Source organism: Nycticebus coucang, chromosome 1 (assembly GCF_027406575.1).
Source record: "Nycticebus coucang isolate mNycCou1 chromosome 1, mNycCou1.pri, whole genome shotgun sequence".
Taxonomy (NCBI): domain Eukaryota; kingdom Metazoa; phylum Chordata; class Mammalia; order Primates; family Lorisidae; genus Nycticebus; species Nycticebus coucang.
The window spans coordinates 15,693,412-15,709,446 of record NC_069780.1 but is presented as its reverse complement, the minus strand read 5'-3'; the positions used below and the strand labels follow the sequence as shown (position 1 = coordinate 15,709,446).

Here is a 16,035-nt window from a genome sequence, read left to right as displayed (position 1 = left end):
GGAATATGTGTAGAGTATTGAGTTGAGATGTATTGAGGTTATGCACAACTTTGCTAAATTGTTATATTTTCCCCTAAATTTAGTTATCCAATTTCCTTACCTATCAGCAATATACAAATATTTTCACTTGCTCAAGCTCCTTGTAAATTCTAAATATTATCATACTCTTCAGTTTTTGACAAATTTGATGGACATAAAATAGTATCTCAATGTGGTTTTCTTGTACACATATATTTACAGGGCTTGTTATATTTCTTTTTCCATGATATTCCTCTTTTATGGGGGGTCTATTTTCCTATTGGGGTATTTGTCATTTTTTATTTTTAAGAAGCTGTTTATAGGGCGGCGCCTGTGGCTCAGTGAGCAGGGCGCTGGCCCCATATACCGACGGTGGCGAGTTCAAACCCAGACCCAGCCAAACTGCAACAAAAAAATAGCCGGGCGTTGTGGCAGGCGCCTGTAGTCCCAGCTACTTGGGAGGCTGAGGCAGGAGAATCGCCTAAGCCCAGGAGTTGGAGGTTGCTGTGAGCTGTGTGACGCCACGGCACTCTACCGAGGGCAATAAAGTGAAACTCTGTCTCTACAAAAAAAAAAAAAAAGAAGCTGTTTATAGATTCTGAACAAATTTCCCATTGGTTATAGCTATCTCAAAAATTTTTTCCAAATTTGTGAACTTCTTTTCTCATGAATATATCATTATTTTGATGTCTTTTATTAATAATTTTCTTTAAAGCTTGACATATTCATATATTACTTATGATGTATTTCTCAGACCTAGTCAACTATATCTCTGTATTATTTAAAGTTTGATCTTTCCTGGAGTTATTAATCTGTCAGGAATTATTTTTTTGTATGCCACCCGAGGTAGGGATTGTCAAGAACTCTGGAGAGTCTAAGAAGTTACTTTGCTTGCAGGCTCGCAAGTTAGTCTGCCACAGGTTCACAGGTTCTGGCGGAAAATGTAAGATTCCTGGGACAGGTCTTTGTCACTCACAGAAATAATAGCAGCTGAAGGGTCAGCCTTCATACAGTTCCTGGGGCCACAGGTCCAGCAGGGTGATGCAAAGCTCAGGTGACAACTGCACACACAGTGGGTTACAGTATTGAAGAGAAACCTTAGGGAAACAAAATCTTGTAATGGGCGGTAATTATGCCTACCTTTTGCCCCAGAGATACTTTATTTTTATTATACTGGAGAGTCATCAAACTTCTCCTTTGCTGCAGAGGAAGTTACTGTCTCTATCCTTCAAGGCTATCTTTGAGAAGGTCTTCTCAAACAAAGGCAGCCAGAGCTTCTGTTTGAAAGACGTGCAGCAATGTGAGGCCCACAGAGAACTGTCTGCTTTCATCCCCCCCTGTAGAAATGATAGATTTTCTCAGCCTGATTTAATGCACAGTCCTTCTTTCCTCAGATGTCTGCGATATAGTCCTAACACAATCAGGTTTCTGTGTATGTATCTATGTGTCTGTTTCTGGGCTCCCTGTTTTACTCATTGATCGTCTGTCTCTATTAATCTCACATGCTTTTACATATTGCAGCTTTACCATAGATCTTGATGTCTGATAGAGCAATTCCCACCCTTACCCCAGGCAAACACTCCTCTGATTCTTCTTTAGGAATGTCTTATATATCCTTATCCTTTCATTCTCCCTTAACTTTAAAAAAATCTGCACAAGGTCAGAACATTTGATGCAGAACATTTTGTTTTATAATTCAGAACTTCTTTCCTCTTGGGATTATTTTTCTGTCTCCTGAAGTTCATGAAATAACTTCATATCGTTGGCTCAATTAGTATGTCCAGCGTGACATCCCACTGTGGGTAGTCTAAGCCTTGTTCCTGTACTCCTGTGCTGCCCTGTGAGAACCGAAGTCCTGGTCACCAGTCCCCAGCAGGTGGCCGGGACAGGCAGAAGCCCAACTCCTCTGCCGCCCTGTGTGCATCCTTTCACCTTGTGTTCTGCTCCTTAGAACATTTCTTGCCTTTTTTGGCAGTTCTTCTATGCATTTTAAAAGATGTTTTGTGTATTTCATCGGACATTTTTAGAAGCTTTGAGAATGATTTTCAGGATATTTAATCAATCATATTGTTAGGAACAGAAGTCTCTCATTGATACTGGTTATAAAATGGTTTCATCTCACAGAATTGTCTTGTGCACAACAAGCATTCAGAAAAGTGTGTTTAGTTGAAGTGAACAGAATTTTAGCTGGGTTTCTCTGATGTTGCTGCATCATTCCCAAATAAGCTAATACCTAACTTGGCATTACCACTGCTACGTGACTGTTCCTCCTCTTAAAACTTTGCAAAATTATAAAATAGTTTAAAGATACAGAAAATAGTATAATTGAATTCTTCTAACCAAGATTAAAAAGATGTTAGGATGGTGCCCAATTGTCTTTACTCTGTGTACTTAAAAGCGATCTATGTTTTCCTATTAGTATATTTAGCAATTTTATGCTAATATAATGATCTTCATACCCTTTACGAACTTGCTGTTTCTACCACTCAACATCATGTTTGAAAAATTCATCTATGTGAACATACTAAGTTCTAATCTAATTATTCCAAGTTCTCTATAGAATTCTACAGTAAATTATATTTATTTAATAGTACTTTTATACTACATTAAACATCTTTGTACATATTCTCTTGAGCATATGTTTGAGTTTTTTATAATTAGATGCCCAGAACTGAACAGGCTACACAATAAGATGCACCCACCCAATTTCTTTCATCTTTGTGATTGTGATGACTTCGACCACCATAAAAGATAGGCTATTCTTACCTCATTTTCTTCTTTAATATTTAAAATTTGTAAAAAGTACCTCATACTTGTCTAGGTAACGTTTATGCTGAATATATTTTGTGTGCAACATAATGTGTATAATTCAAACGATGTTAAAATCTATACTATTAGGTAATGAAAAATTCATGATTTGGAAATTCACGTCCATTTTTTTCCCCAATAGGTATTTATGAGCCTCCATTTCTTATACTACTGCAGTGAACCAACCTTGGATGTGAAAATTGCCTTTTGTCAGGTGTGTGTTCCTTACAGGTAAAACAAGGTACAGTATATTCCCTTGTATTTCCATTTTGCACATACGATTCTATACTAAAGTTAGTATGTATATAATTTTAAAAAAGGAAGTAAAAGTGGATGCCTGGACTTTTTCTAGTTCATTTAAGTTAGAACAGGAATAAAGACAATTTTTGAATGATTATAAATGTAATATTTAATAGCTAAGTAACGTGATTGCCTATTAAATTATATTTATATGTACAGTTTTTCATATTTCTTTTAAATTTTTGAAATGAGGCTTAATCATCAACATAGTTGAAGTCTGAAGTAATCCCCCCTTACCTGTGGTCTTGCTTTCTGAAGTTTCAGTCACCTGTGGTCAACTCTGGGTGACCTTCCAAAAGTATTAAATGGGAAATTCTAGAAATAATTCATAAATTCTAAATTGTGTGCTGTTCTGAGTAGCATGATGAAACCACATGCTATCCTGTTTGGGATGTGAATCATCCCTTTGTCCAGAACAGCCATGCCGTAGATGCTACTGTCCCTTTAATCACCTAAAAGCCTTCTTGGTTATCAGGGTAACTGTCGTGGTATCATAGTGTTGTGTTCAAGTAACTCCTGTTTTATTTAATTGTTCTTTTTTTTTTTTTACTAGTTATTGTTATTAGCCCCTAACTATCTCGAATTTATAAATTGAACTTTAACTTGGATATATATGTACGGAGTTCAGTACTATCCATGGTTTCATGCATCCATTGAGGATCTTAGAATGTATCCTCCAGGGATAAGGGGGGACCGCTGAATTATTATTTCCCATCTTAAAGCACTCATGAGCCCCAAATAAAGTTATCTCTAGGACCCACCTGGAATGACAAACACGTGCTGCTCAGTTTGTTTTTTAATACCTAGTTCTAATAAGTAGTAAAAAGAGTAAATATCAATAATGACAAACAAAGGCATATTTAACCCACAAGGAACATTAAGAAGGTAGTACAATGTTTGGTAGTGTGCATGGGTATGATAAGAGTCTGGTCCCTGTGTTCGCACAATCTCTAGCCTTAATGAAGAGGCTGCCTGTTGATAACTACAGTCACTATAGGTATGTTTAGAGTAGTTCTAACTTAAACCTGTTGTCATGGAATAATTGATAAGTGCCCCTTTCATGCTCAAGAACTATTACAGTTTGGACGGTAAATGTATGTGAACTCTATTCATACTCCAAGCAGAGCGCTTCTCTTTAGTATTAATAGTGATTATCATTGTACCTTCTCATTGAGCTGTGCTATAAACAGAGAATGACATGCATCCATTGAAACAAAGTTTAAAAAACAACTCTTCTATTTCTATTATTTTAATATAATATTTTGTGAATCTATAATTAATATGTGCTTGTTACAGAAAATACAAAAAAGCATAAAAGGAACAAAGCATTGTTTTTGCACTAGTCTCTGTATCTACAAGCAGAGTTAGAATTTCTATGGGGAAATAAAATGTGTTGCCTGCTGTGAATAAGGTTTACTGATCTATCTCATATTCTTAACCTCTAAATGTTGTAGTTCCTAAAGCTTCGGGCCTTTAGACAACTTCTCTAACAAAAACTTTGGAGCTAAATTGCCTTGATTAGAAATTCCAGATCTATCACTTGTTAGCCATTTATCTGTGACCTTGAGCAAGTTACTTAACCTCTGTATGCCTCAGTTTCCTTCTTTATAAAAGGAAAAAATAACAGTACCCAATACCTAGGATTGTTATGACAATTACATGAGTTTATACTAGCAAATAATTGAAAAAAGTGCTGGCATGTGCTTGTTAAATAGATGACTAAATTTTAAATAAATTTACATTCACTCTCCTAGCATTCCCAGTAAATCCCGGTGCTTGAAATATTATCACTTTCTTGAATACTCAGATGGTTTTATCTCTAATCTAATCCTCTTCCTGACACTGGACTCATATACCTAAATGCCTGTTGAACATCTCCACTTAGCTATCCAATGGGCATATCAAACTATACACACTCCAGAACAACCCTGATTTTTCCTCCAAAATTTGTTTATCCCATTGTCTCCTTCAATTTAGTAAATGCTAACTCTATCCTTCCACATACAACAAAATACTCGTAATCATCTTTTGGGACATACCTCATTTCCACATGTCAGCAAATTCTTTTGCCTCTATATTTAAAGAATATCTGGAATATCACCACTTCTTGCTGTCTCTCCACTACCACCCTGATCCATGCTACTCTTATCGCTTGCCTGGGTTATTGGAAGAACTTCCACCTTTGTCTGCCCTCAAATGGATTATTCTCAAAGCATCAGCAAGAATGATCTTTGAAAAATATGAGAACAGGTCACTTCTTGATTAAAAATAAAACAAAACAGAAAAACCTTTGTCACTTGGTAAAAATCCTTGTAATAAATCCTGAAGCCCCTCATCTTCTCCCCCTGCAGTAGGGCCTCCTTCCCTTCCTCATCACCTTCAGGGCTTTGCTCAACTGTCGTTTTAAGGGAGTCATTCCTGACTGTTCTGTTTAAATTGCCCCTTCCTACTCAACTTCTCTGCCTTTTCCCCTCCATAATATTGACCATTATCTGACATACTATGTACATTGCAGGTCTGGTGTGATGCTTCTCTCTCTACAACAATGCATTTTTGCACCCAAACAGGAAATTTTCCCAGAGTCTTGCTGGAGCCAGCTTACGTAGGCTCACTGGTTGAAAATGCACATCTCTACCCAAATCCAAGTTCAATGATATCACATTAGTAGCTTGAAATGTGTCATGGTAGGAGTATTTACATTATGGAAATGAGCAAATATGACAAATAAGTCCCTTTCCCATCGTCTTCCCTCCTCAGACCGTTGTTGGACATTCACCAGCACGGCAGGGAAATTCTGTCCTTTGCTCATGCTGTGCTGCAGCTCTCATGATAGTACCTGGTATGGGGGAGCCTCTCACCAGATATTGCTTAATGAATGAATGAACAATGTATATTTTGTTTATGTGATCAGTTGCAATCCTGCTCTGGTGGAAAATGGTCAGGCTTGAATTTCTGGGTTAAATATCTGGGTACCACCACTTACAAGCAATAGGCCTGTCACTATTTTTCTTACTCTCCATTATCCTAGCCATTTTTCTTTGAGTAGTAACACTGAATAAACCAACCAAGCAAATTCTCCCAAAATGAAGTTCAAGTTTTGCATATGTCAAGATTAAATCTGGTGATTGTAAATTGAGCTGCAATAAACAGTCTAGTGCAAATGTCCTTATGATAAAATGATTTTTTTCTTCTGGGTATTAACCTGGATTGAGGTGGAACACATTCTTCATAGTAAAGCATCACAAGAATGGAGAAGTAAGAATCCAATGTACTTGATTCTAAGCATGAAGGCAGTAGATGAGCTAATATAAGGTGTGTGGCAGGGGATAGGGAAATGAGGGAGCCAGGAGAGGGGAGGAGGGAGGAGGAAAGAAGGTCACAGGTAAGTAATACCTCTTGGGGGCGGGGCATAATTCTAAGAAGGACTTTATCTAACAAATACAATCAGTATAACCTAATTCTTTGTACCCTCAATGAATCTCAAGCAAGAAAAAGAAAAAGAAAAAGATTAAATCTGAAGCTCAAAAATTACCAATTAAAAATAATTTTTGAATTTCAGCCACTTTTTTTAATCTAGAAAGGTTTTGGATTAAAAGCTTAGGTTGAAGTTATTTTTCAAATCAACTAACTTCCAAGGTTTGCATATGGATGCAGAATATTTCTAGTGAAAGTTTTTCTAAAGCAAAAAAATAAAGGAAAGAAGTGAAGCATGAGCTCTGTTAATGACTCTGTATTTTCTTGCTTACCATGAGCTTTTAATGCATAGAAATATATGTGCATATTATATAACATTTTTAAAGATCTAGAAAATGTCATAGTAAGCAGAATATTTCCAGTTATGACTTGGAGAATTTTATGGACTGTACAAGTAGAACTTTTCTTGATAATAACATTTATTTTTATTTTTCCTATAGCTCTGTGCCTTGCTTATTTCTTTAGCAATTTAAAGAAAATCATGTATTTATTTTTAGAGGGAGGATTCTCTATTGGGGTTTACTTTTAAGCTGTGTTCCTTGGAAATGTCTCATTTCATGGGGCATCTCACAGGTACTCTGTATGCTATGGTGTTTAAACTGATCACCGGCAGGGCTCAGGTTGCTTTCAACTGTTTGCCCCCAGACTTTAAAGATCTTAAGTAAATTGTCAATAATTAATTAGTGATCAAGTGTGTCCAGGTGTCTTCAGTATCAGTCTGTGAGTTTTTTCATTATGTCACATATCCAATTTTTTTCACTGTTATCCATAAGAAGTTACAGAAAATATAGAAAATAAAATTGTCTGGATAGTACCTATCAACAGAAAATACGTACATTATCTATAACAGTTTTAACTTTAATTCTTAATTGAATTACTTGAAGAATGTGGGACATTGACTTTTTAAGGAACTCTTACTAATTTGTTTTAACCCAACCAAGTAGCTTTTGCAAGCAAGAGGTTTCTTGTTATATTATGGAAAGAAAATTTTCTTTGACGTGGTAGACAATAAAAGAATAATCTTTAGCTTACGGTGGTACGAATCCTTTAAAAAACATAGACTGACAGGGAATGTAAAGCACCAAAATTCTTGATCCTCCTGATACGTAGGTAAGCAATCTTAGCCTTGTTTTCTCAATTGACCAGAGGTGCAGAGCTGTTACATTTCACTCTATGAATTAAAAAAAATCTGTGAAAAATGTTATTTTTGGAACTCTGTTCAGCAGACTATACTGAACAGATGAATCAGGGTTTTAAACAGGAAATATATTCACAAAAAATAAAGTGTGTTGGAAATGCCACACATGTCCACTGGCATCTGCAGCTTTTATCTCGTCCTGTGTGCGTTACCTTTGTGTTTTCTCCACTCAGCGGTACTGGCCCTGGGGCAGGACCGGGGCATCCTTATCCCTAACTGTCAAGCTCAGAAGTTTATTTTATTTCAGTAAATATTCAATAAATGCTTTTTGTAGAGGGAAGTACAAACTTAGTAGAAAATACTACTTCCCATGGAGAAATTTGTGTGGCTGCATTTCAAAATTAAATCAATTTTTCAATATCTTCATATTTTACAAATACATGTCAATAGGTTTAATTATATTACTTTGCTAATCACAGATCACCTAATATTTACCTAACAGTTATTAATTTATTGTCCTTTCTAAATATCTGATGATTTAGTTATGAATAATTTTAAATGATTTTCTGATTTTGAGAAAGCCTGAGACACAGAGGGTTCAAGTTAATTAATCAAATATAATTTGAGTAGCACTAGAAATAAAAAGGACTAAGCCAAGACTGGGCTTTATTTTGGTTTTGCCACAGAAAATATTTATAGCTGTTTATGTCTTCTATGCTAAGGAGATATCTACTTTTTGATTGATTAAATATTGATTTCACCACTCATTGTTCCAACATATCTTTACTAAGTACCTATAATAGGAACTAGAGAAAGAGGGTGGTTTCTCCCCTAAAAAATATATTGGAGTCTAAAGCACAGTCGAGAGTGGTTAGGCTTATAAACGTATGGAAAACCTACTCCTCAGAGATCAAAACCTTGGAGATAAACAATAATGAATCAAAAACAACCCAGCAATCAACCAAAACCCTCCAATACTTGATGAATGTTTAGTATATATGACAAATTTATTAAGATTTTATTTCATTTGATCTTTACAACACTATTATCAGAAGGCAGAAGCCAGATATATTTTATTCTGGAGTCAGAAGTCCCTTATGCTGGTCTCCTTATGGACTTTTAAATATTTTCTGTTTGTGTGAGGTATTTTGTCCGAAGGGAATAGCAACTAATGTTAACTAAAAACTACAAAACCATGATTAAATGTGAAGAAGCCCAGTAGAGAAAAAAATCCTTTTACATAAATTCCAAAGATGGTTGTGATGTTCAACGTCCAAAATATTATTGGAGACATAAAAAAAATAGCAGTCTTATTGTGGAGCTACTATGGTCAAAATTGTCCTTCAGTTTTTAAAAAGTTCTAACTGCTTTTTGGCATTGCACCTTGTAAGATAAGATAGCCAATATTAAGCATCTTCTTTTTTTTTCTGGTTATAGCAATGTTTTCTTAATTTATATAAAGTATTACTAGATGAGTTGACTAGATAAATTTTATTTTACTACTCTAATGTCTGGATAATAAAATCTCTATGTGTCTATATTTGCTTTATATTATATTTAATTTTTTGGCTGCAGTTTGAATACAAACTTACTCATTAGCAAAATTACTGATCACTTCTGATTTGTTCTGATTTTTTTGCACAGTGTTTTTCCTCTTTAATCTTAGGAAATTTCCAGATAATTTGCAGATATTTTATGGGCTGATGTAGCCTTTTATAAACTTAGAAACTAGCAAACCAGGGGATGTACAAAAAGGGAGATCTGGAGAGTCCATGGAATGCTTTCATTTGAAGTGATATTCAGATTACTAGTGTGTAGGGCATTTCAAAAATATGATTAAATATGATTCCAGAATTATATGGGTTTTTAAAAATAGTACTCTTGCTTAAACATTTTAAATTTAAAGTAACTTGATTTTTCAACTCATTTCAGTTGATGGATCTGTGAAGTTTCTATTTCGAAGACTTTGAAAATATACAATTAACATTTTTACATTTCATTAGATGGCCACACAAGATGAAATGAAGACTTTTATACCAAAATGAAGGGTAGAGCATCAAAAGAAAAAGTGTTTTGGCTGAGTAGAGCAAAGGAAGAATTTGTATGATCTAACAAATAAACTGGAAATAATTTTCGGTGGTCTGTGAAATAAAAGGACTGCTTAGGTTTTTGGAGGGATTGTCTGCACTCCCCCAAAACACAATTTAGCTTCTTGACTTGATATAAACATAACTTAAGGGGATTAGTAGGTTGACCATGGATATATTTGAAGACATTTGATTTAATAAATAAATGGCATGGTTTTGAGATATAAGCCTATAAATTCTTCCTTTACTATTTTAGTTTTCACATAATGAAGGAATAATTTTTTATTTTAGCTTCTCCTCTTAATGGGAGACACTCTGTATTAATTAAGGAAACCCAATTCTGACTTTCTTCTAAATCTACTTTGATAGATAACACTTAATTTTGAATTAATTTTCTAAAACCACATACTTATAAGTATATACTTCTTATGTTGACATGAAGGGGGTAAATTATTAAGCAAAGACAAGGTGAACATTATAAAATGTGACATATGTTATATGATGAAATAAATCACCAAGATCCCTATACTATTATGATAGCCTATGGATTAGTGTTTCACATTGCTTAACAGTAGATTTTTCCCATGTATGTTCATATGTGAGGATGGCTATTGCAAATTTTAAAAGAGTAATATAGTGTTATATTTCTGTCTTTTACCCTGGGTTTTTCCTAAAGCTTTTCTCCCTAAAGTAGTTTATTTGCATTAAGTAGCAACATAACTAAGTACATTTGTTTCACTCAAGATTTTAACTAAAAATTGCAGAATTGGAAGGTCCCAGGATTCTGTTCTGTAATGATGAATATTTTCTATATTGGCTCATTGATTAGCTTGAAGCATAAAAAAGTTGTACTGTGACTTCTTAGTGACCAGATTTAGCCTGCATGTAAATAACATGTAGTTAAAGAAAATGTGACACGCCTGTCCCCTGGAGTCCTGCCTGGCTGTAGCAGTACTATGCAGTGCAGTAATGTCTTTTGCAGCAACTTGGAATGAGCTGGAGACCATTATTCAGGAATGGAAACACGAATACCACATGTTCTCACGAGTCAGAGCTAAATGATGTGGATGTGTATGCATAGAAATGGTCTTAAAGTGGTTTAATGGATATTGAAATCAAAGAAGGGGGAGCAGAGGGGAGTGAGGGATAGAAAATTATCTATGTTATGTTGCGTACACTATTCTGGGGATGGGCACCAGACTTCAGCGTAATACAATTCATCAGTATAGCAAAAACACCCCCTAAATCTATTGAAATAAAAAAATAAAAATTTAAATACAAACATGGAAGGACAGACGATGGCAGAATAGAAGCAGCTTTCACACACTGCTCTCAAGTAGAGGATTAAAAGTTGCAAGTAGATGCCTGACCGTGGATGGATGTCTTGGAGAAAGCATTGTAAATCATCAGAAGAGCAACAGGAGACTTAGAGAAAAGGAGATGAGGGGGTAGAATCCACTTGCCAACACTGGAAGGAACCTGGGGAGATGCCTACACTTGGGGAAGTGATAAAGGAGAAACCTCAGGCCCTGTGCTCCCCCATAGACACTGTGACTTGAGCTATGAGGAGCTCTCCTCACTGCCAAGGGCCTCTGCACTGGTCAGAGAATTGCTTGGAGACCATACCATCTGATGGCACCTGCTTGCCACTGTTCTCAGGTTGTTGCAGCTGACACTGGTCTGAGCGCTCAGATCCAGAGCGCCGTTCTACACAGGGATCAGGTTTGCTGCACCCGGCACACATCACTCCTCCTCAGGCTGGGGAGAGAGCCTATAGAGCAGATGCTTTTGTATGCCTGTGACTGGAAGCCAGGTGTCCTGCACTGCAACCAGGGAATTTAAATGGAGTGGGTAATATGCCACTCGATACATCCCATGGAAGCAGCCTCAGCAGGACCTGTGTGAGAAGCGAGCCCAGTTAACCAGCAGATCAGGCCACACAGCCCTGTGCACTTGCCAACAGAACAAGCCCTTGGCTCTGTCTGCCACGTGGAGATCACACTCCTGTGGTTTCACACATTGTGTGGCAGGCCACACCTCCTGGCTTGGGTATCAGCTGGTAGGCCACGCTCCCACGGCCTCATGTGCCAGACAGTGAAACAATCTCTCAGGCCCCAGGTGCACAGGTGCACCTGAGGCACCACATGATGTCACCCCTGCAGGTCAGCTGTCTACCACTGACCTACTAGCCACAAGTTCCCCCCACTGTGTTCTACCATAACACCTAAACCTGGGTGGAGTGAATGTCCACAGCCCTGACACCTGCAGCCATTGCCGAGACAGCTTCACCAAGCAGCCAAAGCCACCACCACAGGGAAAATGCCCACCTCTGTGGATGGTGACTCACCAAGCCTCCTGCTGGGGATTCAACAGTGGCAGAGGGACCAACTCACCCCTCACTATACACAAAGAACTCCTAGCACTAGCTTGGACTGTGCCAACCACAGAGGAATTAGACAATGTGGTACAGCTACATTACTAGATCACTGTGCATCTGACCCCATAGCGCACAAAAGCACCCTCAAGGGGCTTCTCCTTCTCACTAAATAGGAGAGTTCTTAGCAAATGAGAACAAGAACACTGCTAAGCTGTCTTCCCTGAACTGACAGAAGAGGTTTCCAATGAGATAAAACCAGGGAAAGAATTGCAAACATAAAAAAATGACCTAGGTCAACATCCCCAAAGGATCAAAATAGACCTACAGCAATGTATCCAGACCACAAGGAATTGTTGAAATGTCAGAAATGTAATGCAGGATATGAACAGAATGAACAGGATTACAGAGAAAGTTGAAAGTCAAAATAAAGCAGCTGAAAAATACTTCAGAACATGAATGAAGAAAACCTAAAAAGTTACTAAAGAGATAGACAATATAACAAAGGATATAACAGAATTTTTTTTAAATGTTAAGAGTCACTTAGGGAATGTTGAAATACAGCAGAAAGCTTCTATATAAGGTTGATGAAGCAGGAGGATGAGTTTAAGAGCTTGAAGGCAAGGCTTTGAAATAACCCAGTCAGTCAAAGGTGCAGAAAAGAGACTAAAGAAGAATGAACCACCATTCAGAGGAATATGGGACTATGTAAAGCAAGCCAAAACATGGATTGTGGGTTCCCCGAGGGAGAAGAAGAAAAAGAAAAAAAGCATGGAAAACCTATTTAGGAAATTATTGCCAAGAACTTCCCTGCTATCACCGTTGATTCAGATATCCAGATACAGGCTGGTCATTGAACACAGGGAAGAGTCATAGTAAATTGGACATTTCCCAGACATATACTCATCAAATTGGCTAAAAAAGTACAGGAGAAAGCCATCACATCACCTGACTTCAAACTACACAACAAGGCTAAGTCACCAAACGGCGTGGTGCAGTTATAAGAGTAGAGACATAGACCAGTGGAACAGAATGGAGAACCCAGAAAAGAAACCTTTAACAAAACAGACAAAAACATACCCTGGAGAAAAGATGACCTATTTAACAAAAGGAGCTTGGAAAATCGGATGGCCACACGCTGAAGAATGAAATAGGACCCATAGCTCATGACATACACAAAAAATTAACTCAAGATTGAATAAAGATTTTAATGCAAGGCATGAAACTATAAAAATTCTAGAAGGAAACAGGAAAAACTCTTCTAGATGTAGGCGTAGGCAAAGAATTTATGACTAAGACCCTAAAGGCAAATCCAGCATCCACAAAACAAATAAATGGGGATTAATTAAATTAAGAATCTTTTGCATAGCAAAGGAAATAATTAAAGTAATCAGGCAACCTATGGAATGTGAGAAACAAACTATGCATCTGACAAAAGACTAATTTCCAGAATCTATAAAGAAATTTTATAAATGTAGACTTACCATTTTATCCAGCAATCCCTCTACGACGTATCTACTCATATGGAATCATTTCATCAAAAGCTCCCACACTTGAATATATATTGCAGCACAAATCACAATTGCAAAGATATGGAATCAGCCTGAATGCCCATAAGTACATAAGTGGATAGAGAAAATATTATATATGTGCCACGGAGTGTTACTCAGCCATAATATGGAATATAATGTCATTTGGAGCAACTTGGATTTAACTAGGGACCATTATTCTAAGTGAAGTATCTCAGAAATGGAAAAACAAACACATGTTCTCACTAATAAATGGGAACTAAATGATGGGTACATATGGGTACAAAGATGTAAAGGACATTGGAATCCAAGAAAGGGGATGGTCAGGAGAAAGCAAGGGGTAAAAACTTACCTATAGGGTACAACAAATACTGTCCTGGTGACAGGTACACTGAAAACCCTGACTTCAGCCTTATAGAATGTATTCATGTAACAAAAACTTTTAGAATAGAAACCCTTAAGGATAGAAAAGAAAAAGATAAAATGTAACTTGATATTGTATGTTTAATTATGGTTGAGATATTAACCAGATTAAATGAAGTAATTGCTTACATTTTTCAAGATAGTTGTGCTGTAAAATACCTTAGAATTATCTGTGTTTTTCAGTTTATTGTTATTTTATGAGAAAAGTATTAATTCGTAGATTCCATTTTGGTTTCTACTGTGTTTTTTAATTTAATACTCTTTCTTATAGGATGCTTTGGAAATATTAAGAGATAATTTTTGCATTTCTACACATATATTACCTGACGGTGGGATACAGAGTAAGTATAGGCTGCATTTTTCAGTAGATTAAGAAGAATGTCTGAACTCTTACCCAATAGGTACAATGCACGCTGGGTGAGAGACACACTCATAACTGATTGAAACAGCACAAAAGCAATTCATGTAACCGAAATCTTTGTACCCCCCTGATATTCGGAAATTAAAACAACAAAGAAAGAAGAATGTCCACTGTCGTCTAAGTTCTACAACCAGTTCCAGAGTGTATCATTCTATTTTCTTTTGTTTACCTTCTCTAAAATTGAGTATTTATTTGGTTACATACATCTCTAACTCATTCCACGAAAGGTCAAGGTAGCTATAAAAGTACATGTTGAGAAAGATGAAAAACAGTATCTTGGAGAATGGCTCTATGATGCTGCCTATGGGTCAGGAGTTAGGCTAACCTTTGTTCAAAGCTTTTTAAAACTGCTAATTAGCTATGTGTCTTTAAATGTATCTAACTTCTCAATAATAATCATGATAATTATAGTAATGATGATGATGATAAACTGAGAGTTTCCTGTAACCTTGTACCATGCTGAGAGCTTTCCATAGATTATCTTATGTACCCCCGAGGTAGGTTTTTATCCTCATTTCATAAATTAGGAAACCAAGTCTAAGGTTATAAAGAACTTGCCTCAGGTCTCAGTTAGGATTCTAAGCTAGACAGTTAAAGTTAAAAGCTGAATTTTCCCCCTTGACTGAAGTTCTCAGTTTAGAGTTTATCATTTGCAAAATTAGAATACTAGTTCTTGTATGAAACGATGTATTAGACCTGTAGCAGGTTTCCGGATCCTAACACTCAGAGTGCCTAGTAGCTATTCAAGCCGTAGTAGTTTTCTTCCTTTATACATAAAAAACAAGCAGGCAGAAGCCATACCTGTTCTATTATTGCTTGCTGTTTTATACTTTTTAGATAATTGAAAATAATGATTAAAAAACTTAACTTTTAACATTTTTGCTGCTTTATTAATTTTTTATAAGTCATTGATTTCACAAAGGAACGATCTCTGGACCAACTAATATAAAAGTGAAGTAGATCGCGTGATGTAATCCTCCTTAGAGAGTAACATTTCAAGAAACAGTGGAGGATGTGTACTCTTAACAGAACAAAATCTAATCCAAGTATCATTAAGTATGATTGTCTCCAAACTTCCTCATTAAAATTCATGGTAAATAATTTTGAGTCAGATTTAAAATGGATTGAGCACATGATTTTTTGCCACAGCAAACAGACATTATGCAACAATCTTGGAGTGTCACAAAGCCACTCAATCTGCTGGTTGACCATGAGAAGGAATAGCTCCATGTCATTTGTGCCAAAAGCAGAATCACGAGTTTTGGTGGATGGTTTTCAAGAGCCAATATCCTACCATACTGTTGGTTTTCTAGAGGTGCATTTTGTAGCTGATTATTTTGGTTATGCTATTGAGATAGATCAATTTCATATCCAAAGAATCTTCAATCGTACCAGACACAATAGGTGCTCCATATTTAACAAATAAGTGGAATGAGGCTCTTTAAATTTCATGGTATCTATGA

General features: G+C 36.4%; 1 protein-coding gene across 10 annotated transcripts in view; it reads left to right on the top strand.

Moving 5' to 3' along the window:
* Positions 1-16,035, top strand: part of MAPK10 (mitogen-activated protein kinase 10) — a 569,972-nt gene that overhangs the window by 425,620 nt on the left and 128,317 nt on the right. For 9 of the 10 annotated variants that reach the window (XM_053600878.1, XM_053601396.1, XM_053600876.1 and 6 more), the window contains one exon: positions 2,969-3,040. The exons of the other annotated variant lie outside the window; for it this stretch is intronic. In XM_053600878.1, coding sequence (XP_053456853.1) covers positions 2,975-3,040 — 66 coding nt within the window. In that variant the 5' untranslated portion in view covers positions 2,969-2,974. The remainder of the gene's footprint in view (positions 1-2,968; positions 3,041-16,035) is intronic. 10 annotated transcript variants of the gene reach the window in all.